Genomic DNA, 25888 nt, shown 5'->3' with positions numbered 1-25888 from the left:
GTCTGTTTATGACTTTTCTCATAAGTCATAAGCTTCCAGGTAGAAAAGTAATCAAGGGAAAATGTTTGCCCCCAAATAATTTACTAATGCTTAAAATCATTCCCTATTGGATTTTTTACACCAAATGTGCATGCACCAACATAATGTAACAGCATGAAGCCGTATCAAATAATTACTCCAAGTAGAGATCATAAATTCGATTCTCTATAGGGACTCATCACCTGATCATTTTAACTTAATTAAATGTGCCCCTGACTTAAGTCAAAGTAGAGCACTGGCACAACCTTCTCTTCTGCCTTAGGTACTTCTACCACCACTGATTGAGCCTCTGCTAATGAGATGTAGTAAAGAAGAGTTGTTATTAGACGTCAGATCTTCAGTACAGAAGAGATGTGCCAGATATTCCAATGTAGCTGCTCCCCTTCTCAAGATATAAATTTAAGTTTATATTAAATTTAATATGAATTTCTATTTTAAGGAAAAAGGTCAATATTAAGCCACAGTAAAGGGGAAATTAAGAGGGCAGGGACAAAGAAACAATGGAATCAGAGATTGCCCGCCCACCTACCCCACCACGTCACGGCCACCTATTAACACAAAGAGCCAGGCTATCATTTAGGGGCTTTCTTAGGTTTGCCTAATTACCAGCTAGTCTGGGACATGTCTATATGCCTGTGTATGTCATCGGACAACTTCCCCAAGGCACAAGATGTGAAAGAAATAAAATGTCCACGGTTGCATCTGTTGGAGGTTGAAGTTTTTTAAGAGGCAAAGGAATAAAATGACAAGTAATGCTAGGGAAGAAAAAAAAAGAGATCGCATTACATACTTTGTAATATAACAGAGGAAGGATTAGATAGTACGATAAAAGTTTCTTTATTTTATGTATAATCTCCTCTCCTGGAAAAAGAAGTCTTCCAAGTTCTTAATTAAGGCTTAAGAAAGAATCACCTTAGTTTTAGTTTTGCCACTGAGGTCAGAAAGATAACAAAAGCCTGACTGAATGCCCAAGACTCAGAACACTGACTGCCCCATGAAGATCCTGTGCCACCTCTTCAATTGCTCCAAGATGAACAACATGAAATAGGCGCCCCAGTGGCATTTAGGCTCTTCCAATGAATTTATGCCTCTTCATTAAAGCAAAAGGATACATTAAACGAGCATGTGCCTGTGATCTAAGTAACTATAATTTACCTACCTTTTTGTTCATCCTACATAATCATCTCCAAAGAAACAGTATCAAATAACCGGTGAATGAATGGGCATAACTTATGGTATTTTCAATGGAAAATTCTGATTATGGACTTATGTTTACTTATCTATTGGGGTATATATTTTAAAGTCAACTCTATAGTCTTTCTGGAAATACACAACATAATCCTCAAGACTGACAATTAGGAAGGTTCACTAATGACAAATTTTAAACATTAAAAAGATGGGGCAAATGTGTTCTCACAAATTATTCATTCACTGCATGCGTATTACAGTAAAAGAAACCAGATGTGAATGTGACCTCGCCCTGCACTCTAGCCCAGGTGACAGAGTGAGGCTCTGTCTCAAAAAAAAAAGAAATCAGCTTAAGGTCTTCACTCACAAATTAGTATCCTGAAGTTAGAAAATCAGCACTAAGATAGCTGGACATGTGGCATAAAAAGTTCTGAAAGGATTTTTGGTACTTGTACATGAAAAATTAACTCGGACTTTAAAGTACTAATAAAAACTTGGCTTATCATCTACTTAATTAACTACTGTTTTTTTATTAGGATTTGGTTATGTACTTATATATGTATCTTCACAACAGATTTTTCTGATGCAAATTCAATGTTTAATAATTAAAAATTTACTTATGAATGTATCTGAATCTAAAATTCTAGACCCAACTCTGAAATAAAATTAATGAAATATCTAGTCCTTAATATCTTATTTCAATATAATATACTAATAAGTACAGATTCATTCCTTAATCTGTGGTTAGAGATATCTGAATGTCTGGCTTCTTCTATATTTATATATAGTCTCATTTCATGAAAAACATGTAGTTTTTTTAAGGTAAACATATTTTTGTAAAAAGAACACCAAAGTAAAACTGAGACAAAGGAAAGCATCTACTTTTATATAAAGCTATCCATTACCAAGTAACAGAATTGCTCTTTTGAAATTTCAATTTTATTGCTATAGACACTTCACAACCAATGATTGATTATTTCTGTCTTCTTCAGGAGCTTTAAAATTCAAAATGTTAAAGAAAACCCCGGCCTTGTATTATAAACTAGGTAATGTACTGTCTTAGTTTTTGATTTGTGATGCTACAGAAGACAGATTAAAAACAATGTTATTGATGAACATTCACTAGCTGTTGAGAACTGACTCATGCACAGGTCTCCAGTTACGCCTCAATACATATAATATATTCCCAGAAAACCAGAGCTGCCTTTAGGAAGTGTTATAACAAACAGTTTCACTCCTAATCAATGCCTTGCCATCAATAAAATCAAAGATATGACATAAAGGAAGAACACAGCTGTAAATCTCAAACAATTTTAAATGAATAAAATTGTGTTCCATATCCTCCAAAATGGCATGAATATACCACACATATGGATTAAACGATATGCCAAGAGATAGATGGCACATAAAAGTATAAGCCAGTTGTATTAATATCATAAATTCAAAAAAAAATGTAGAAGAAAAGCAATTCAGTGAAGGTCGTTGTTTCCTCCTGCTTTACCTTCCACGTGGAAAGATCTCCTTAGAGTCACTCCCCCAGCCTCTGTTAGCCCCTCGCTCACTCCTCCCCTGCGCAGGACGGAGGACTTAGCTGAGGAGTGAGGTGTGCAGAAGGGAACGGGCATGCGCAGAGTGCTCAGCCCTTCAGGGTTCCCCATACTGGGCTCTATCCGCAGTGCCGTGAGACAGACGGGGCCCTGTACGCGAGGAGCGGCCAGCAGCTGCTCCGTGCCGCCAGGGACCGCCTGGCTGCCAACCTGCCAGGGCTGCTGGCACGCCTGCTTGGGTGATAAACCAAAGGCCGCTTTCTTCAACCTTGCCTTTAACAGCAAGAAAGCCGCTTCTTCTCCAATTTGGTACTTGTGCCTATTCTTCATCTGTTTCCAAACTGGGTGAGGGAAAGGATATGTTATCTATCAGATCCCTGTATCAGGTTTTGTAGCATAACAAATCACCCCAAAACTCAGTAGCTTAAAACCATACCATTTATTAACTCATAATTCTGAGGGTCATCTGGGTCGTTCTGGTCTGAGCCAGCCTGGCTGATCTCTGCTGGGCTTGCTCACAATGGGCAGGCTGCTGTCGGGGTGGCTGGCAGCTGGCTGGTCTAAAACGTCCTCACTCCTGTCTGGCAGTTCACGCCATGTGTCTCTCATCACCCAGCAGACTACCAGGCTCATTCACATGGTGGTGACAGCGAGTCCCCAAGAGCAGCAAGGGAGGACTAACTCCAATACACAACCAAGTCTCAAGTCTCTGGTTGCGCTATATTTGCTAATGGTTCCAGTGACCCAAACGAATCTCCTGGCCAAGCCTTGAGTCCGTGAGAAAGGAGACTGCACAGGGTATGGACGCAAGATAAGGAATTATGGTGGCCATTTCTGGAAATAATCAGATTGTGTCCATTAAAATGAAATGGTCACGAATTCTTTGACGTTCTTCCCGTTGAGAGGTGTCCCCTACCCCTGAAACTGGGCAAGCTTGTGCCCACTTTGATGTAACAGAGTACAGGAGCAGTGACGTGCCACATGATTTCCCAGGCTATTTCAGGCTTCCTCCTGGTCCTCTTGCAACACTGCCTGTCAGCATGCTCCCTCTTGAAACACGTCTCCCTCTCAGACCCTAGCCACCATGCTGGGAAAAGCCCGCCTGTGTTTTACCTGCTAAGTTGTTGGCGGGGGGGTAGGGGGGTGTTAGGCAGCAAGAATAACCGGACACACACCAATCACAATGTTTGCCTCTCTTCATCATTCACAGGATCATATTTTTATCAAGTTAAACAAACAAGTCAGTAACAGATGAAGTTTAAATATCAATAGTTTTGTTTGCCTTTTGGGGATACTTAGAAAAAGTATTTAAAGTGATCTGAATAGAACAGTAAAACCAAATAATCCAATAAAGCAGAAGCTTTATTTCTCAACAAAATTCTCACTGTGCACAATTACTTATGTGATCATTAACAAATTAATTCAACAAGTATAAATTGGGTGTTAGACCCTATTTTTGTTGCTGGTCGTTCACCAGTGAACCAGACTAAGGCTCTGTCTTTACATAGCATATATTTCGGCTAGAGACAATAAACAAAAAAAGTATATAACAGTGAAAAAAGCAAACATTTATTGAGTGCTTACTATGTGCCAGGCACCATTACAGGTGCTTTAAATACTAATAAATTATTTATATGTCACTACAACCTATGAGATCAGTACCATTATTTATTGCTGTTTCAAAATGAAGAAATGGAGGGAATTAAGTAACTTGCTATCTTTTTGTTCAGACATTGGAAACCACATGATAAACTAGTAAGAGTTGCAAAATTGGGCTCATGGATAATGCCGCAAATAATAAACCAAGAAAAGATAGGAGTTGCCTGTATTTAACCAATTCCATCCTCATCTCTAGCATTTATACACCTACTGTGTGTGTCTCCTATTACACCAGGCTCTTGATACGCTACTGTGAACAGGACAGCCACGTCTCTCGTCCTCGGTTTATGCAAGCATATGTACACCTGAAATCATAGTTTTTTCACAGTGTATGTTTCTCTGTGCTATTCTTCTTTTAGAAGATAGAATCCCTTGGGACTTGTACCACATTTTCTCCACAATCTAAATTGCTCCCAAGCACCATAGATTTAAGGTGGCACATGTGACTATTAATAAATGCAACACATTTCTAAAAGTTTCCAGTTCATAACACTAGATCCAAAATCCTTAAATACAAATGTATAAATATTGTGAGACCGAATAAGCTTTCACAAAATAGGGGAAATATTATTTCACATCAGCCAAACATCTGAATGTGCTTCCATATTTTATCTTCTCTACTGAAGCAAATGTTTGCCATCTTCTATTTTAGTAAAACCTCTCTTCTAATGACACTAAGCTCAGGGATACATAGCTTTCAAGTGAGTTTCAAACCTAAATTTTATAGCATATCTTCTCTTACAAAATGGGAGAGAAGTTACTGGGCTTTCTTTTCCACTTCCTGGGTACACAATTCGCTTGAGTGACCTTGTGCTTGCTTCAGGGTAATAATTTTAGCCAATAACAATCTATGCTTTTACTAGGCGGCTGCTGGAAAAGAAGACAAAATAAACTTCCTACAAAATGGCAAATCTCATCTGCTTTCTGGGCTACAAGAAGCTAATTTTTAGCAGCTTAGGGAGAATACACAAATGGATTTACTCATTGCTTTAAATCCCCATAAGTCAGAAGGCAACTCCCAGTGACCACCTATGAGTCAGTCCTCTAGCTATACAGGATGAAATTTCCTGCTCTTACCACTAATGTGCTCCTTTCCTCTCCAAAGCAAAGGATACTCTTAAATACCAGGGTGTTCCCACTACCACAAATTTCATTGTGGGAACAAATGGTAACAAACACCATATGAAATCCATTCATGAAGATATATTAATCTTAATTGGAAAAGGACTGAGTGTTTAATATTTATTCTCCATGGATACTGAAAGCATCAGGGGACATGAAGATACTTTTGTTTAGAACTTAAACTTCAAAATTTACACACAAAGTTATTTTTCTAATACTTATAATAAAGTAATCCTGAATTATTTTCCTAGAATCCTCAAGAGTAATATTGATTAAACCATTCCAGAATGTTTAGGGATAAAGTCTACAATGAAAAGAATAGTAAACTTATCCCACTTCAAAAACAGTTTTGTTAATTAATAACTCAAGTTAATTTGTCTTGTCATGAGAAAGCACTAAAGATGCATGAATAGCTTTCGGAATAAAATTTAATCACTCCTTAAAATGGTGCTGTTAAAACTGAGGCACACCTCTTCCTAGACAGCACTCATCAGAGTTTGCCTAACAACTTTGGCAGGGGTTATAATCATTTCCCTTTCGTTACAGCATACGTGGTCTGCATGAGTCCTTTTGTTTCCATATTTGGCATATAAAATCATTTAACCTAAGTGGCACTATCCTACTCAATTTCATTTCACATTAAAACTTTCTCTTTAAGACATTTCTCTAATAATTATACATTTTTACAAATATGGATAATCCCAACACATGGCACACAAAAGTGTGTAGTCGGGCCAACTAAAATGGAAAATTAAATTATTTAAGAACTACAGAATGCTGGAAATGGGAAGAACAATAGGATTCATCCAATTCAATACCATTGTTTCAAAGATAAAGAAGCTCTAGCCCTGGAAGGTTATGCTATGAATCATGATTCTTCTTTTTTTTTAATCAGCTACATAGTTTGCCTAAATTACTAAAAACAATAATTTTCAAATGACACTCCTCTGGTTCTAGGGCTGGTTAGGAAGATCTCAAGGGTCCCAGGGGGTGCAGGGGTTCTGAGCTACCCAACTCCTCTTCAACTAGTTCAGGTCTCATTTTACCTGTTTCATCTTTGGGGTTCAGCATTTCATTTGAAGAAGAAACAGCACTTTTATAAAAAAGACTAATGAGCACACTTGAGATACTTTAGTCAACTCTGTCATTTTTTTCTAGTCCAAATTTAGACTTTTTTTCTTTCTTTTTTTTACTTCAAAATATTAAGGAGGTACGAATGTTTTTGTTACATGGATACACTGTATAATGCTGAAGTCAGGGCTTTCAGTGTGAGCTAAATGATGGGTACACACAGGCACAGAGATTTTTTTCTTTCTAACAATAGTGCGATGGGATGGTGAGACAGCCATCAGGGCAGCGGAGGTTCGTACTGTGGCTCTCAAAGAACCCAGAGATCTCGACAGGACAACCAGACTATGGCTGGGGATGCACAAAACCCGGAGTCATCGCCTTAAAGTTTCCAAACTGATCACAATGAAATCAACAGGAGCAGAGACCTCAGGGTAGTGCTGTGGGTACTGCAGCTCCAAAGCACTGACCACAGCGCCATATTTATAGCAGACACGGACAACCTCACGTTGCACTCTCATGCTCACTTTAGAAAATTCTGGATCTAGGGCTATTGTAAGCAGACCTCACCTGATTTTGTTCATTTTTTTTTTTTTTTACCTTTCACAGGGAACATTTCACTTCTACAGTCACAAATCATGTCTAAAGGAGGCTAATAAATCTGTGTTTTACCTAACAAGTTTTATCACATTCCAATTACCTAAATACACTGGAAGAGAAACAAAATTTCTCAAAATAAAATTTGAAGTACAGGTCTACTCCCTTTATGAGACAAATGTTACCCCAAAAGTTTTTAATTTAAAATTCATGATTTATATTTTGTTTTAATCATAGAATAAACACTTGGTTAAAGAAAATAACCCTTGGAGGATCTTTTTCATACTGTTTTGACTTTAAAGACTTATGGATATGAAAAACAGTTGGTCAAGTACTTATTTCTTTATCAGACTTGTAAAACGTTTTTCGAAGGTAAAGATTTTAAGCGACCTTTAAAAAGATTTTAAACTACATTATATTATAAAGCAAGCTGGCATGCAAAGGTTAAAAGCCTAAATGTAAGACAAGGAAACATATTCTTATACCTATCTCTTAAAAGCACAAGTATCTAAAATATTCTGCTATTCTGCTACAAATATATGTTTTACTCTTCTGAACTTCTTTACAAAGCTTCAAGTAAAATACTCACAGTTACTTATTACTCCTCCCAGTGGATCACCTTTAAAGTCAAATTCAATATCCATATATTTGCCCTGCCAAAAAAAGATATTGTGAGTTTTCAAGTTTCATATACTTGAAGCATTCAGTCCATGTACTTCTTAGAGAATAGCATACTAAGCCCTTATTTTAATGCATTTGTTTAAATGTAATTAAGAAAAACACAGTTTATATAACCATGATGCAAAACAATATGCTCCCATAAATAATGCAACTAAATGCGCCACTAGCTCAAAGTGAATACAGCCTGTTGCTAATTTAAGAATAGATCTTCTCAACCATCATGTAACTGTTCCACTTTAGATATGTGTTTCAAACTTCTGAAGGGTGTGTGTACTCAATTCAAGAACAAAAAATGGGAAAAATGAGTAGTCCTGGTATAAACACTGTTTGGGAAGATAAATTATTTCATTTTTTTAATAGGCAAAATATGTTTTAAGCCATGGCTAGACACTCCAAACATATTAGACAGTGGATGAAATGCAACATTAAGAGATGTTTTTATATGTACTTAAATCAAAACACAATTATATGGTGTGACCAGCTCAGAAGTTTAGCTCAGAAGTTTAGCTCAGAAGCACTTATCATTATTACATTTTTTGGCTTTTGACCCAGATTATATAGCAATATATAACCCAGGTTCATATTACACTTTATAGATGGTATCTTAAACACACATAAACACACATGGAGTTTAATACTATGATTTTTAAAGAATTGGTCTGTAATTGCCTAGTTAAAGAGTAACAAGTATAACAGAAAAACCCTGACAGCTGTTTCTTGTTCTGAAAAGGGTGTGTTGATCTAATAAGGAAAGTCTTAGGTTTTGTTTCATGCCCTGAGAATTACTTTAACTCTTTCTAATTTTCCAAATGATGGTAAGGAAGGAGAAACATGATCCCAAGGAACTCAGTCAATAATGCAACTTGTGACTTTTTATTAGCTTACCCATACTCCCTTCTCCTTCTCCCGTTTCACTGTCATGGGTCATCTACCTTTTAAGTCTGTATTTATTCATAAGCAAATGCCCATCAAGTGCTTCCTTGATGCTGAAGTGGGCAAGGGGAAAGCAAGGCACAGCTCCTGCCTTCGAGGAGCTTATTGTCTAGTGAGGAATTCAGACAGGTCAGCAGGCCATTCCAGGGTGGGAGGATACATCCTGTAGTGGGTCTGGGTGCTATGCACAAAGAAACAGGGATGAAGGGAGAACGGGAAGTCGACCCCCACTTAAATGCAACGTATCAGGAGAGGTGAGGCAGCAGGTATAAGGACTGGTATCTGCGAGGATGGTGAGTGGGGAAACAAGGTGGGAGAGGGAAACTGGAACCCCCCCTCCCCCACAACTTTGAGACATTCTTCTTGCAGCAAAGCCATGTCCTTAAAGGCTCCTAAACAAGGATGCCATGATCAGGCCTGCTTATTTACAAGATCATCCTGTCCAGTGTGGAACGGACAGGAAAGGAGCAGGACCAGATGTAGCAGACAGGAGGTGGCTGCAGTGATTCGGGGAGAAATGTTGATGGCTTTAAGTAGGAGCCACAAAAGAGAGAAGTAAACAAAGTTTAGAGCTACCGAGAGAGTCTCAGTGACACACCTGGGCTGGAATAGGAAATGAGAGAGGATAAAAAGTCCAGGAATGTGGCGCAGGCAACTGAGCAATTAGGGAGGCCCTCCATGGTGATGGGGGACACAGGAGGAGAAGCAGCCACAAAGGAAAGGAGGGGAGGAACGGTGACTCTGTCCAGGGAGCTAGAAGCTGACCACGTAAGATGCAGTCGTTTTGACAGAAGGTGGTCCCTGGCACAGGAGGCGACAGGACCTAGGGCACAGGTGGAGAGATTTGTGAGACCCATGACAGGAGGGAGTGTACGCAGACATACGTCCAGGTGACGCACCGGAAAGCAGGAGTAATTCAGTGTGACGATGATGATGGTTTCTGTGAAGGGACAGGAGGTTTGAAGAGAGCAAAATAAACACTGAAGAGAATGCAAAAGGAAGCCAGCCAGGGCTAGTGGTTGGCTAGTGGCCGGCCCCGAGGACTCAGCTGACAGTGGACTGACACTTCCCTTTCAGCCACTTCTGGATGACTTGCCAAAAGCCTGATTCTTTCTGATCAGGTCACTAGGTCTGCTCAGAAATAAGCAGTGGCTCCCCAATACCTACGAAATGACGCCTGACCCCATGAGCCTGACACTCAAAGCCCTCTGGCTGGGGCCTTGCCCCGTGTTCCTGGCCATTGTCCTGTGGCTCCTGTCACACCCTCTGGCCCAGCAGCCATGAGCTCTGCACACGCAAGTCCATGTGGTCTCTCTCCTGGCTTCCTCATGCTGTAACGCCAGCCCCTCCCCCTTGCCACACGATTTTGGCACATTTAAATCCTCAGGCCCCCTCAGGACTATGCCCTGCGCTAGACTCCTCCAGCTTCTCTTTTCTGTACGTGCGTAAAACTTCACCTATACTTTTCATGAAGAACTTACTATTTTGTGTTGTGTTATAATTATTTTCAGATATATCCAATTTTTCTGACTTGTCTACAAGCCTCCTAAAAATAGGTATTCATTCATCAATAAATATTTTCTGAGCATCCACTATGGTGCCAGGCACTGTTCTAGCTACTCAGGCCACCGCAGCGCACAGGAAGTCCAGGGTACTTGCTCCCGTGGGCCCTACTGGTGTCTAGAGTCAAGGATCACAAAGTAAATAAATGCAGTCATTCCAGAGACTGATACATGCCTTAAGAAAACAAAAACTGGATGAAGTCAGAGTCTACGAACAGTGTCACAGAAGAGACATCTGAGAGCAGACATAATGGTATGAGATGCTACGAGCCATGCATAGATCTGGGGCCAGAGCACAGCATGCGAGAGGAAGCACCTGGCAGCTGAGGCAGAGCGAAGGAGGGCAAGGAACAAAGACGGGGTCCTGGCAGACCAGGCCCCAGCTCACGCAGGGCCCAGCAGGCCCCGAAAGGAGTTTGAATTGTATTGTAGGAGCAAGCAGGAGCCATGGGGGCCTTTCAGCAATGCAGGGATGGGATTTAAGTAAAGGTCACTCTGCTGCTGGCAGGGAAAGAGTGCAGGCTGCAAGGGGAAATGTGGGAAGATTTATATTTAACTATGTTAAAAAAAAAAATAGCTTTTAAACAAATGAATAAATTTTGTGAGCTTTTTTTATTCTTACTGAATGAAGTTTGGTAATGAATTTTTCCCAACCCTGCAGGTTCTTACACTCTCCAGTGCCTTGCTCAGGTCTTTGCACATAGTAGATGCTCAACAGGTTACCCACCCCACAAAGCCTTGGTTGAAAACAGTGATTTTAAAAGCTTTAAAAAAATTTTTTCTTTCCAAAAACAGTAGGCCCCTTTCTTAAAAGAAGCTCAATATGTCAGCTGTCGTGATGGGAGGGGACACTTTGAGGACACTGGGGAATGTCAGCTACGATGAGCTTGTATCCACCACAACATAGCAGGTCCATCAGATTCTCAGTGAAGAGGTCAAGAAACTCATTCCAGGTTAACCAGTCAAAGACACCGAAGGAACAGCAAATTCCCTGGAGCACAAGCATACAGTACATAAACCACTCTTATGTACAGTAGTAACTTTAAATACTGTAGAGTCCTACTGTGAAATTGTAACATATATTTGGGTATATTATTAGTCAAGTCACAGACCACAAAGCAGAGAAATTGCTAAAAACTGGGCATGAAATGATTTAGCCTATAATCGGGTATTAATCTCATATCCTAACACTGGTGTTGTAATAGGATTTCTCTAAAGTTACTTAATAAGCCAAATCACCTGCCAAGCCTTTCACTACATTTCAAATATCACTAAGTAGTAATGACCTTTTAAGCAATATGATTTTCTGCATTTTTATGGTCTGTAAACTAAATATATTTGCAAATATATTTTTAAAAAGTGTGTGTGCATATAATTTGCAGACAGCAAAATAAAATCTCCATCACATAAAGAAGCTTCGTCATTGGCATTACTTCTCTCTGCCCACACTTCGCTTCTAATTCTATTTATGTAATGAGATTAGCTACATTACCACAACAGGAAAAGGCATGGATCAAATCAGTTACAACAACTTAAGGGGCTAATGTGATGGAAAAAATTCACAGCCTTGGAATTAGGAGCCTTATTTAGCCTTTCACTTTCTAAACTATCAGAACTATCTCCTCCTGAGGTCATTCTCTTGCCTTAAGCACCAAATAACCCTAATGAGGAAGAAGCCAAAAGGGATCTCAAAGAAGAAAGAGGAGAAAAGTCAGGAAGGGTCTTGGGTAGGGAGGCATAAAAGATCATCACATATGGCACAAGTAACGTATATGATAAGACAGCTCATAAAGTAAACAATCTTTTTATTATAAAAATGTATAAACTTAATTAAACTACAGGAAAAAAAGAACCAACCAACTTCAAAACATGAACATCATGCTCAATACTTCCCGCAGCTGCGCCCAGGCAGTGTTTGTGTCTTTGTAAAGGCCGGAGGCACCAAACATGACCCAGCTGGAGGAGCCCATGTGCCAATATGAGGGCACATGCCCGAGAGTGGGGGTTGGGGCGGTTGAGGCTGAAAGGCGGGACAGGCCAAGCCCCTTGTCAGTGGAAGCAGCATTTTCCACCCAAACTCAAAACACCAATTAGCTTCAGTTTTTACTACTCAGTTCTACTCCCCACAATCCCCACCTCCAACCCCTCCATCCCTACCCCTGCCCCTCTTGCATTTGTTGCCAAACCTATTGATTTTACCTCTATAAAGATTCAGAATACACCCCATCCTTCCTGGGCCCTCGAAATAAGGCACAAGGGCTATACAGTATACACACCTGACACCCAGTTTATCTTTCTTTTTACTTAATTTGTGATTCTTAATTATGCCTTCTAAATACCAACACTCTGATGAGTAATGAGTTACTCCAAACAGCCTCATTTAAATTGCTTATGGAATTTTATGATAGAAGAAAATGTCAAGAAAACATGATAAAAATAGCTTGTTACTCCAAAAACAACTAAAAAGGAAAATTCCAGAAAGTAAAAAAGAGTCCTTATAGAACTTTCAGTGTCCAAGACGATGTTCTTCTTATTTTAAAAATGTGTGTATGAAGAAACATTAAATGCCTACTGGTTGTTTAAACATACATGAGCCAAATATTAGTGTTAACACTTGTGCTTATACAAATACTTACAAATCTAGAGGAGTTGTCATTCCTTACAGTTTTGGCATTTCCAAAAGCTAGTAGGAAAGAAACAGATGCATGGTTAAAGTTGACAGAAAAAATAACTTCAAGCAGAAAAATAAAGCAAATACAGTATTTGACATCTATAATTTCTGCAAACTACAACTTGTAGCAATGACATTTCTGTCCACAATTTCTATAGAAACATACTTACCAAAGTCTTAATCAGCTGCTAAAACTTCCATGTCTTATTTTAAGTTCACAGAAAAAGAGAGTCATCCCTATGATTCATGGAATTTTTTCAACCATTACTGTAAACGTAATCTTATCTAATTCAATACCTCTCAACACTTAGATAGTCGTCAGTCAATTCAGTGGCCAGCTAGCAAAGCTTCTATGCTCTTACACCATTATTATCAGCGAATAGGTTATTTCAGAGATTACTTACTGTTATCAAAGGCTTTCTGGAACTTGAGGAAGTTTCCAGATCATGGAAACAGCATGTGAAATTTTAAATTGTTTAATTAATTTTAAAATAAGGCTACTTAAATGTGATTATTATGTAACTCTGAAATACAGAAAGAATGGAAATAAAAGTTGTTTCCAACGGGCTGAAAATGCTACAGAGTTTCATTAGTTCATGCCCATCAGATCTAAGTGAAATTTTCCAGAAAATAAAGAAAACTGAATTGGCTCATAATGCAAAAGCTGTTCCGATCTTAGCTGCTTCCAGATGACAAATCCCCCATAGGACTCCCTTTTAAATGAGGGCACATAAGAACCAAAGAGTTGACACTGTCCCAGGCACAGAGTACGCCTGTCTAACACAGGGGCAAAAAGTAAAAGGACTGTTTCACCAATCTTCACCAAGCCTGTGTATAAGAGAGGGGCAAATTAATCTGGGCCATGGCAGTAGGGTTCAGGAGAATAAGCATAAATTGAATAAGCAGAGGTGATACCTGTTGGGGGCTCTGCAAGCCCAGCCTGGATGTAAAGCCCACCTGTACCTTCTCGAACTTTAATGTGCAAACCAATCATCGAGGATCTTACTAAAGCACAAACTCAGGTGCAATGGGTCTGGGACAGGCATGAGATTCTCCATTTCTACCAAGTCCCCCATTCACCCAGACTGTTACTAGGATGTAGGGGCCACACTGTAACTAGCAAAGAATGCATGACAATGGGGTAAACAGCAATGACTCTCTGGATTAAAGGGTAGGCATCAAATCTCTGGAAGCCTCCATAACTTCTTCAAATTAAACGAGGAGAAGAGGATTAGAGTAACAAGCACTCACATGCGAACTAAGGGCCAAAAGCTGGTCTGAGTTTTGAAAGCAGTCACCTGATCAAGGAGTGAGGGTGTGGTGCTTATGTAGAAGTTAATTTTACTCAGCAACCAAGCCTGATGCATTATATTTTGCATTAGGGGGCTTTTTTATGTTTTTTACTTAAAATATATAGTTGGCTCAAGTTCAGCTACAGCAAAACTTACAAAGTCTACACAGGGAAAGTTCTTTGCATTTGAGATGCTGCTTGGGCTGAGTATGGTTCGGTAGGTCCTGATACCAAATTCTCTCTCCAGCAGAAAACATGCTGAGATGCTACATGGAATGAGGAAAACTGCACACTAAAAATACTCAAAAAAGATGCCTGCTGGGGAGGTTCCCACCCTTATCCCACGTTCACCACCAGCTAAAAGGCTTTCATAAATGCAACCTTGATGATGGTGTGAGCTGACCTAGTTATCATGAAGACTATGACATTGCTTGTGTTTTCACAGGCTAGTCCTTTGTGGTGGGTGTGAACAGGCCAGGCTGCCAAGTTAGCTAACTTGGACAACCCCAAAGTCCCGTTAGAGATGCTGGTGCATAAAGGACGGCTTATTGTGGCTTGAAGGTCAGGGGCAAGTGAAGGAATTGCTTCAAAAACACTTTATTTGGGGCATCATTTGCAAGCCATAAACCATCTTTTCATCAAACAAATCTGAGTTGCACATTACTAAACATAACCCTAAACACTAAAGTCTTTTATTGTGAGCCACAGAATCAAAGACAAGAGGTCCATTATAGAACACTTGAGACACATTCCTCAATTGTTTTTTTTAAGTTCATTGTTCTAAATGTTCATTTACAGTAGCAGCTCCAGTTAAAAAGTAAAGCATTCCCATAAAAGATAATACATGCCCACAAGGAGACATTTCTTCCATCTCCTGCACTGAAGCCTAGTTTCAAATACCACTGAATAAAAAGGCAGATTCTAATCACAGATGCAAGCTACAGCATTCCACAGTGTTTCGCCTGTACATCACAGCATTCTTAAAATAAGCATATACAGAAATACAGCATATGCATAGCACCCTAACTTAAAAGCAAAAGATAACAAACAAAAAGTCAATATTGAAACAATAAAGTGAAGAGATCCCACTTCCCATAATAGCCTCTTTCTCAGTTAAGGTACTAAAGGAGAGGAAAAATAAAAAACAGCATAATAGCTTATTTGGCCTTTGCTTCTCTCTTATTCTATCTGGGGGTGCAGATGCATGGTGTCTCCTTGTAATACAACGGAGAAACTGGAGCAGGAAAGTGTATCTCGGGGTCACAGTGAATGCTCAGTGTTCAGGAGCATCTCCAAAGGGAAGGAGAGGCTGGGCCTGAGTATAAAGGACAACAGAACAGGGTTCTGTCCCTCCACATGGGGGAGAGGGGTGCCCACCTGCCCCCGAGCAGCTCTGCTTTAATCTATGTTAAATCTTGTCCTTCCATGACTTTGCTTCCACAACTTTGACCAAAAGTTTGCACCAAACTACTTCTCTGGCCCAGAGATTCTAATCAGGGGTGGTTTTGACCCCCCAGGGGACATCTGGCAATGTCTGGAGACACTTTCAATAGTAACAAAACTAGGGGCAGGGGAGCAAGTGCCACCTGGTGAGTAGAGGTCAGAGCTGCACAGGACAGCCCTCCACAGCAAAGACGCAGACAGTCCAGCAGTGCCAAGGCTGAGAAACCCTACTCCCCAACAAGTGTGTTAAATGATAGCAAAGACACGCTTACAGTATGAAGCAACTGTAATGGCTTGCTTTGATTTACTGTTTCCAACAGAAGAGTGGTTTATGCTGACGGTGTGTGCCATCCCTGATGGCATTAAGGGAACTCATCTGTGGCTTTGTCTTCTGATGGTGTTATGGACTGAATGCTTGTGTCTCCTCCAAAGTCATATATTGGGTTAGGGCTCTAACCCTCAATGTGATGGTATTGGGAGGTGGGGCCTTTGGGAAGTCATTAGGGTTAGATGAGATCATGACAGGTAGGGCCCTCATAATGGGATTATTGTTCTTATGAGAACAGATCCCAGAGAGCTGGCTTGTTCTCTCTCCCCACTCCAGCACAATGAAAAGGTCATGTGAGCACACAGCGTGATGGCAGCCACCCCACAGGCCAAGAGAGGAGGCCTCAGAACGAAAGCTACCTGACCAGCACCTTGATCTTGGACGTCTAGACTTCAGAAGGGTGAGAAAATAAGTTTCCATTGTTTAAGCCACCCAGTTTGTGTACTTTGTTGTGGTAGCCCGAGCTGATTAATACAGAGAGCAAACCGGGGAATCTGTGAGCTCTGCGGTCAGGTTTAGGCTTCCTCTGACCTTGAAAAAACTGGTCCTTAAGTGTTTCTTTGGCATAGCCTTTGTTTCCCTGACAACAAAAATAACCAGCACCAGGTATTATCCTGAATTATAAAACAGCACTGCACCTTCAAATGCAAATATCAGTTGATTATTTTTAAGCAAAATCTAGGTAATTCAAATAAAAATTGAATGGGGAAAAGTGGTTATTAAATGGGAAAGCTGCGTTTACATAAGTAAACTGTTCCCTCCACTAAGCATGTGAAGCCAAGAGTTCCTAAGCTACAGCTTATTTGCTCAACAGGACTTGGCCTGAATCTCTTCCTTCCTCCTCCCTCCAAGAATACCTCCCAGTAAACCAGGTACTTGAAGTGCCCCGAAAACTGAATCTACTGTTTGAGTCACACTGACCTAATGTACAAAAAAATCCTACCTTCCAAGACCGGGTTCGACTGTAAAAGCTGTTCTTTGACTTGGTTAACTTCTGCTCCTTTTCCACAAACAGCTGCCACATAGGACATGACAAGCTTGCTGGCCTCTGTAATGAAAACAAATCATATTAATCAATAAAGCAGAAATTTTAAAAATCTTTTTTGGGGGGAGGAAATCTGGGGGAGAAGACCCATTAATAGTGTTTTCAAATGCCCTTATTCCTGGGAATAAATGTTTTGGAAACCTTTTTAAATATGTGTGCTTTCTATTCAGTGACATGTCATCATTTCAGATATAACAGGAATTACACTTAAAAGTTATCACTGGGCAAAAAATTGCCTAGTAACATAGCCAACAAAATCTCAGGAGAATTATCTTCTTAAAGCAATCATTTGTATACAATTACTATATTACACACAGATGACTCAAGCCAAAAATAACTTGGTAACATTGGTATCTTTACCAAATGTATCTTTAAAGTTTAAAAGAATCGCTCTTCCTCAAAGATATTTTCTAAATCAAACTGGTTTGCTCACAACTAGACTTAATTAATTCATCTCAACTCAATTCAAAAATTAAGCAGCTAATATAAGGACTTGGTAACAAGAAATATAGCCATTTCAGGGCAAGGTAGTTTTAACAGGCTTCACTAGTAACCCCAAAAGATAAACTGCTAAAGAAGAAGCCACATGAGGCGTATGAAACATTGTTAGCTCAAACTGGTGAGGTGGACAAAATGTGTTTTTGGTGGTTTTATCCTTTCCCTATCAGTCCATGTCCCCTTCTCAGCATCTGCCTCCTAGAACCTGATTCTTTTAACCTTGAGATACAAAGAACGTTAACAGGTATTCAAGGAAAATGAGGTCCCAAGTCAAATGAATTTGGGGCCACAGTGAGTGAGAGGCAGTGAAACAAGTTTTCTTATCAAAGGGCTTCTCAGAGCCCTTAATGTGACCATGTGCACTGCTGATCTCCGGAAAAAGATCTAGGATGCTGTGTTTCCCTAACTGATTTGCCATGGAATCTATTTCCCATTGAGCTATTGTAATTAGCTGTTTTAATGTTCCATAGTCAGGATCCAGGAAATGCTCAACTATTAAATATCAGCAGAATAAAATGTAGCCCCTGGTCTGGGCGATCAAGGTAAGGACACCAATCTTTCCAAATTTTGCTTTGTTCTCAAGTCTTTGCTCTGGTGCCACTGTCCGCGGGCAGGTGAGCCCTCCCCAGGTGTGAGAGATGGTACTTCTGCCTATGGGTGTAATGGGGCAACCTAAACACCGCCGTTTCTCACAGGGAGACCTGCAGGTGGACTCCAGTCCCATCTCCCGCCACTGAGGAGCTAACAAACAGCTGGAACGCCACTTTGTGTGCACTGACCAACAAGTGCTTTAGAGCCTTTGGGCAACCTAAAAGCATCAACAGGAGCCACTGAGGATCAAGGGTCACATAAAGCTTTCAAGTCCTAGGTTGACTGCTCTCTGAGTACTAGCAAACGCAGTATGGGGGAAGCAACCAGTCCCGTGGAGCCTGGAGAACCATGGTGGGAGGGAGGGTACTTCTTCAGTGGCTGGAGTTAAGTCTCCACTTAATTTGCTTTCTGGGTAATGAAAATAAATCCAGATAGATCCTCTGGTGGTCTGTGATGGCTGATTTCTGCTCTCTCCCTTTAAAGACAGTAACCAAGAAACAATGGCCTTTTCTTCTTTGCAGTAGCCTTCCTTCACGGGGCACTGTCTGTGATATGGTTTGGATGTTTGTCCCCTCCAAATCTCATGTTGAGATTTGATCCTCAGTGTTGGAGGTGGGGCCTGATGGGAGGTGTTTGGGTCATGGGGGCAGAGCCCTCATGAAGGGCTTGGTGCCCTCCCCACGGTAATGAATAAGTTCTCAACTCTATTAGTCGTGTCAGAGCTGGTTGTTTAAAGGAGCGTAGGCACCCCCTCCCTTCTCTCTTGCTCCCTCCCTTGCCATTTGACACACCTGCTCCCCCTCCACCTCTGTCATGAGTGGGGGCTTCCTGAGACCCTCATCAGAAGCAGATGCTGGCACCATGCTTCTTGTGAGGCCTGAAAAACGGTAAACCAAATAAACCTCTTTTCTTTATAAATTACCTAGACTCAGGTATTCCTTTAGCAGCAGTCCCCAACCTTTTTGGTACCAGGGACCATTTTCATGGAATGCAATTTTTCCACAGCCCGGGGGTGGGGGGGAGCAGACGGTTTTGGGATTATTCAAGCACATTACATTTATTGTACACTTTATTTCTATTATTATTACATTGTAATATACAATGAAATAATTACACAACTCACCATAAGTCGGGGACCCCTGCTTTATAGCACTGCAAAATGGACTAAGACAGTCCAAGTCCACATAACACATCCTCCATTGATTAAAGTTTCAACTACGTTTTCCATTGTTTTCAGGGTTTGACTAGATAAAAGCAGGTAAATTACATGTAGATAGTCCTGTTGCTCCATTCAGGCTGTCCTGAACTGTCACTTACAGACAAAGAGTTTATATACTATCACATTTCATTTGACTCCAGGGGGCCACATTTCCCTCCATCCACCAGTTCAAGGTGGAACTCTTCTCTGGTCAGTTCAGGATACTTTCTTTCTAGGCTCTCTGCCTTTCAAGTTCAGGTCAGTCTGCCCTCCCAGCAAGTTCCTGACATCCTGTGCTACCTGGTCTCGAGTTCTGGGCCAGCTCTCCGGAATCGCCTGTGAATTCCAGCTCTGGGGTCTGGCCTCTGAAGCGACTCCCCACCAGGCTTCTCATCATTCTGCTTTCTCTGCAGCATTCTTTGTTCCCATCCCCACCTACACTCACACATACACTATGTATATGCTTCTTTCTTGGCATAGATTTCTGGCCTTTCTACATGTTATACTATGAGAAGACTGAAAACCATTATAGACAAATTAACTGTCTTAGACAATGGCAAATATACAAACACACACACACATACACATACATTCTAGATGAAAAGGTGAGTTTTCTTTTAGGCAAAGGAAATAATGATAATTATTCTGGTAATTACGGACCTTACTGTAGCCAAACCTCAAACCTCAGATTCATGGCCACACTGTGTTCTCTGGACATCCTGTCCTGGCCCAGGATGGAATTCAGGGACAAACCGCCTTGGTAGGAGTAGGGGAAATCGACCAAGAATGAGAACACTTTGGTGGCTGCTGGTATTCAGTTGGCCTCGCTAATACCTTTTTAATGAGCAGAACAAGGTGGGATCTAGTTCTTTCAGGGTCAGATTTGTTTGAAAATGGCAACAGGAACAGATCTCTTGGAATTTGTGTTGGGCTTACATCACCTGGCTATTAAACTCTAAATAAACCTGCAATATCTACTGTCACATAAAGATGGATTAATTTAAATTAAAATTAGGAATAATTTTTATTAACTTTAAAACCTATTTAAGCAATTTGAATATAATTTTTAAATACAGTTCAAGTTGTTTTAACAATTTATTTCCAAGCTGTTCAAAAGTTTCTATGTTCAGATTCTTAACTATCTTCAGGAGTTCTATTATTGGGGTTATTTTTGGAAGATGAGATTAAGAGTAATTTTCTCCAAAGTCACATTGTCTAAAAGAGACAACTCTTATAATTTTTTTCTGGACGTACTTGATCTTTAAGTCATGTAGTTCATGATATAAGCACTACTTTAGAGAAACGAGTAAACTCATAAGGATGAGTTGCAAGGTCCCACATAGTTTAAGGAACTGTTTTCCTAACATTTCACTATGCTGGAAACAGGAAATAACAGTTATCTCATGAGTCTTTCTGCTTCATTTCCTTTTGGCTCTTTGGTGCTACAGTTCAAATAAATTTGGATCTGTATTGAAATATCTATCTATTTATACAAATCAAATCTTTATGTAATAACTTCTATAAATGAAAAATACTAAATTTTTGCGGGGAATTAAGAATTGAATATCATCCTTCAAATTTCAAAGTCTGGTTTTTGAACTCTGTAGACTGTTAAACATAAGAATACTGGCATTTAAAATTGGCAGAATATAACAGCATTGCTTAGAATCAATTCTTGGTTCATTATTTTCTCTAACTCATAGCTACTTTACATACGTAAATTCGTGAACATATATATGTTTGAATGTAACTTGAATCTCAAAATTCATTAATAGTCAAACAAAATACAAAGTTTTTGAGGTCAAAATCTCTTCTCACCAGGAAATAGTAGAACATCTAAGGTTTAACACATATTCTGCACTGATGGACAAATGGCCTATAATGAAATACTTCTGGATCAGAATATGTAGATCAGAATTAATTTCTATAGAGAATAGAAGGGGGTTATAGATGACAGTTTACGAATCCAAGGATTTTTATGTCTTGTAAAGGTAAGAATAACTAATTTAATTCTGTATGCCCTGACATCTTGCACTGTGTTGTGAATAATATATATTCTATATTGTGTAATTATCATATAATCATAGTATTATATAAATTCATATATAGTAAATTTTTAATGAATGAAAGTATTGTGAAATAGCAGAAGGTAAATGAGAAAGGGAAAGCAAACATTTTGATGAAAAACGTTTGTGATCATGAGGCTTCAAGGATGGGAATCTCACTCCTAAGATATTTAAACCTACGCAAGGTAACTGGGCAGGCTGCACTTGGATTCAAGCACTGTGTCAGGGGAAAAAAGGTATGAATATAAGCAAGGCTTATTCTGGGCTTTTTTCACAGAGCTTCTGATAAACATATCCAGGAGTCACGGGCATCTATGGATGCATTCAGAGATAACAGGTTATTATCTTAAGTGTCACATATTGATCATATCATATGGCATCTCAAAGAGAAAGCCACACCTTTGCTCACACACATTGATATATTATCTACCTCTTTACCTCTCCATCTCCTTGGTTAAGATACTCAAGTTTTTCTGGGAACTGAGGTCTGGTAGTTCAGAGACCTAAAGAGTAAGGATGCTTAAATCAAAGAGGTCATGTTTGTGTACAATGAAACAAGCACCCTGCAACCTAGAGGAACACCCTTTTTAGCAGTCCTGAGTCTGCTGTGCTGCAAAATAACCCAGCTACAACACAGCCAAATACATCAGCAGTTCCGATCAGAGCACTAAAAACATGGGTCCTGTGGTGAGAGATGCAGCCTCTGCCACAATGGAAGTCACGACTGGTGATGTTTTCATTGAAAAGTGGCCACAAAATCTCTGGTAATTTACATAAAACACGTGGATTGGGAGGCACCTTTCTCACATGGGGAACAAACAAAACAAAAGCTCACTACATTTTAGCCTTGAGTTTGCGTAGCTATTCTGCTGCAGTATGGATATTTCCAGCAGTGTGAAATGCTCATCGATGTTGAGGCTACAGTAAGTCAGTGGCATCTCTGTCACTGACCAAGTCGGAGAACCATCACAGATGTTAAGTAGTAGAAGGTCATTTAGGGTTTAGAACCAAAGTTCTTAATGAGTAAGGCAGGCTTCATAACTCTTCTAGCAGATGGCTGAAGAGTTCCTAGAAACTGATGTAACTGTAAAATTAGAAACCAGATAATTTATAATGTTTTCTTATGTCAAGATCATCTTCTCAGGCCCCGCGATTTATTCTGATGTCCTTGGAAAATGTAATTTGATGGTTCCCTCATGTTCTGCCTCCCCGCCCCCATCGGCACTTGAAAGGTTCTCCAGAAACTGCTTGTATTCACGGTAGGGAATTGTAAGTTCACTGCCTAGAAATACTTCAGCACTTTTATGAGGCCTGATGAATTTTTTATTTAGCACTGTAGTAATGAATTAAATAGCACCCTAAAGGACTAAAAGAGTTCATGCCTCTCCCTAAGTGCCCACGTTATAGAACTGTGCAGCTTAAGAGTGTCTCCAATGTTTAAGACCAATAACATCATCATCTGCCAAGGAGGGTTTATGACCTAGTTAAATTAATTACCTCTTATAAAATAAGCCCTCTGATACTACATGGTGTTCTATAAAGATTCTTATTGAAAAGAGACATTATTAAGTACAGAGCATATTCCAGGCCCACGATAAATGTTAGCTATTGTCTTTCATATACTTAGCAACACAAAATTTTTAATAAGTACATGAACATCACGCACACAGAAACATATTCAGTGACTAAGATGTGGCATTTCAAAACGGCCCAGCATCCCTCTTCTGCTCGAAACTGAGATGAACCCCCCAAATTCCTCATACTATTGTGCTGCAATTTCTATATTATATTCCGTCATTTTATTTTCCCATAAGTAATCTCCGTGAAACAGACTTTTAACAATACACAAATCTAGGCTTTAATCAATTTTATAGTTTAATGACAACTACAACCATAATACAATTTGAAGCAATTTTTATACCCCTGCTTCCAAAAGGAAAGAAAAGTAGAAAAAGATAGGAATAAGTCAGCAAACCACTGCGTGTCTCTATGGGAACGGAGAGGGAGGAGATGCCGTTGGGTCTGTGAGTGAAAAGAAGAGCTCACAGGCTAGGAGCTACCAAGTGTGTAGCTGAGTGGGTAACTTCAAAGCAGAAGCTCTCAGGAGTAGTATCTACCTCACTGCACTAGAAGTTTCCGTGAGAATGGACAGCTGAAGCACCCAGAACTATAGTTCATCACGAGATCTAGGAAGCACAGTAGCGCAAAACTGAGACAAATGCTTCAAGTGACCTCCAGGCAGTGCCACTCAAAGTATGGTCCGAGGACCAGCACTATTCAAAGCTGGCTCGTTCACAGACTATTACCTGTCTCCACAAGACAGAGTAGGCCTTTAAAAGTTTTTGTAGCAATTAGGTAGTTTGTTTTGTCTCTTGAAACTAAAGTAAAAAATTAGGGCTTAAATTTTCTGTCTTCTTTTATTTCATTTTTCTAGTATCGGTCAGCAGATTTGGGGGGAGGAGGGTAGAAGTGGTGCTTCCCCACAGGGGATTTGAGAGGTGCTGCTCCAGGGGTCTGTGGTGCCCCCCTCCAGCCTCCTGCCTGAAGCTGTCCCTAACCCTGTGGTACCGGCCCTAGCAGAGGAAACGGCGACGGCCCTGGGAAGCAGCCATCCATTCTCCAGCTTAGGACAGAGGGCAAAGGGATCCCAGGAAGGACTAAATCCAGGGAAGATGACAGGGAGAAAGGGGTTTCAAGTGGTGATTGGGGCACTGAAACCAACTGAAACCAACAGGATAAGTTATTGAGTCAAAAAATATCAAGAGAAGAGAAAACTACAAAAAAAAAAGAATGAACTCCCTGCTACTACCAGAGTTCTTCCAAAGGAATGTGGTATTATTTATTTTTTTCCTAAGAAAAAATGAATGCCAACCCTCTGCAACAGTACCAGCAACCTCCACTCAGTTTTTCAATAATGAGGATGCATGAGCCCACCAGGAGGCAGCGGTATAGTTAACAACTCCCTGAGAGGAGGACATCACACACTGACATGGCTAATTAGTGGACCTGCTGTCTTCCTGGGACATATGTTCCGGAGGAGATGAAGAATTGGCCAAGACCCATCAAACCAATGACCGTAACCCACTTATGATGACTCACTTAGGAACAACCTGATCATCAGAATACCCTCAAAAAAAAAAAAAGTATCATTAGTCATAAAGAAGATTAACTAAACAACTAAAGAATTTAGAAACTAAAAAGTAAGCTTAGGAATAATTTTCATCTCTTCTTCCAAGTGAAAACAAAAATGAAGCTGTGTGAAGTGAACGGGTGGGTTTGGAGATACAGTCAAATGTGATTGGGGCAGGGGCAGCATCAACACAAACACCTTTGGCAAGGGACAGAGTTTCTGATGTGCCTTGACACCATTTTTATTGGTCAACCTGGAGACAAACAAGAAGCTGCACTGCTTCTAAGAATTAAATTCTGTTTCACATGAAAGAACTGGTCAGTGACAAGAAGGGATAAAAGCATTCTACCAAGATGCCATGCCCTATTAAAGCTCCTACAGGTGAAAAAAGATCAGAACAGCCAAAGACGTGTCTGTGAAAAGGAACTGTAGGTAGTCAAGACAGGCAAGAGAACAACCCATAGACATTGCTGCAAATAGTCTTCGAGGGAGATAATAGTTGGTGGCTGGGCCTGGAGCCTCCATGTGGACACAAAGAAAATGAAGAAACAGCCTGGCACGAGATATATTCTAGAGAGAAAACTGACAGGATAAGAAAATGTAATTGCTGTGGGAAATACAAAAAAGAAAGAAATCAAAGGTAACTCTTACATTTCTAGCCTGATAACTAGGTTGCCTAGTGGTCTCATCTACTGAGATCAGAAAGTTAGTTATAGGAGGATATAGAGAGAAATCAAGAGTTCTGTTTTATATATACTTAGGCCGAGATGTAGCTGAGACATCCAAATGGAGATATCAGATAGGCACTGAATATATTCACTGGGACATCAGGTAAGAGGTACTGACTGGGAGTATAAATGTAGAAAGTATGAACATAATCAGAGAATAGTTGAGACTACCTAAGGAAAGAACACAGAAAGATAAAGATACCTAACACTAAGCAGAACAGTAATTAATTTTTTTAGGAGGATAACCTACATTTTAAATGAGACTGGGCAATTTCTTTGGCCTGGTCCTATTCAGTATTTTTGAGAATTCCCTAAATAAAGACAGGAGGCTGACTCCTCGGATTGGGGGATGATATTCATTCAATCATTCAAATATGTAGTGATTTCCTACTGTGTGCTGGGCATTAAATTAGGTAGTAGAGACACAAAACAAAATCCCTCCCTTAAAAAGACACTGGAGGCTGGTTGAAGGAGACTTACCAACAGGAGCAATGGTAGTATGG

At 40.1% G+C, this 25888-nt stretch overlaps 1 protein-coding gene across 1 annotated transcript in view; it reads right to left on the bottom strand.

Moving 5' to 3' along the window:
• Positions 1-25888, bottom strand: part of MYO1B (myosin IB) — a 150977-nt gene that overhangs the window by 63407 nt on the left and 61682 nt on the right. Inside the window, exons 5-7 of the mRNA XM_012647923.1 lie at positions 17073-17177; positions 13033-13079; positions 7810-7873 (exon numbers count right to left, since the gene is read on the bottom strand). Coding sequence (XP_012503377.1) covers positions 7810-7873; positions 13033-13079; positions 17073-17177 — 216 coding nt within the window. The remainder of the gene's footprint in view (positions 1-7809; positions 7874-13032; positions 13080-17072; positions 17178-25888) is intronic.

Source organism: Propithecus coquereli, unplaced genomic scaffold (assembly GCF_000956105.1).
Source record: "Propithecus coquereli isolate 6110/MARCELLA unplaced genomic scaffold, Pcoq_1.0 Scaffold279, whole genome shotgun sequence".
NCBI classification, from domain to species: Eukaryota; Metazoa; Chordata; class Mammalia; order Primates; family Indriidae; genus Propithecus; species Propithecus coquereli.
Note: the sequence above shows the minus strand (reverse complement) of the source record. Positions and strands in the feature narration are given on the sequence as shown.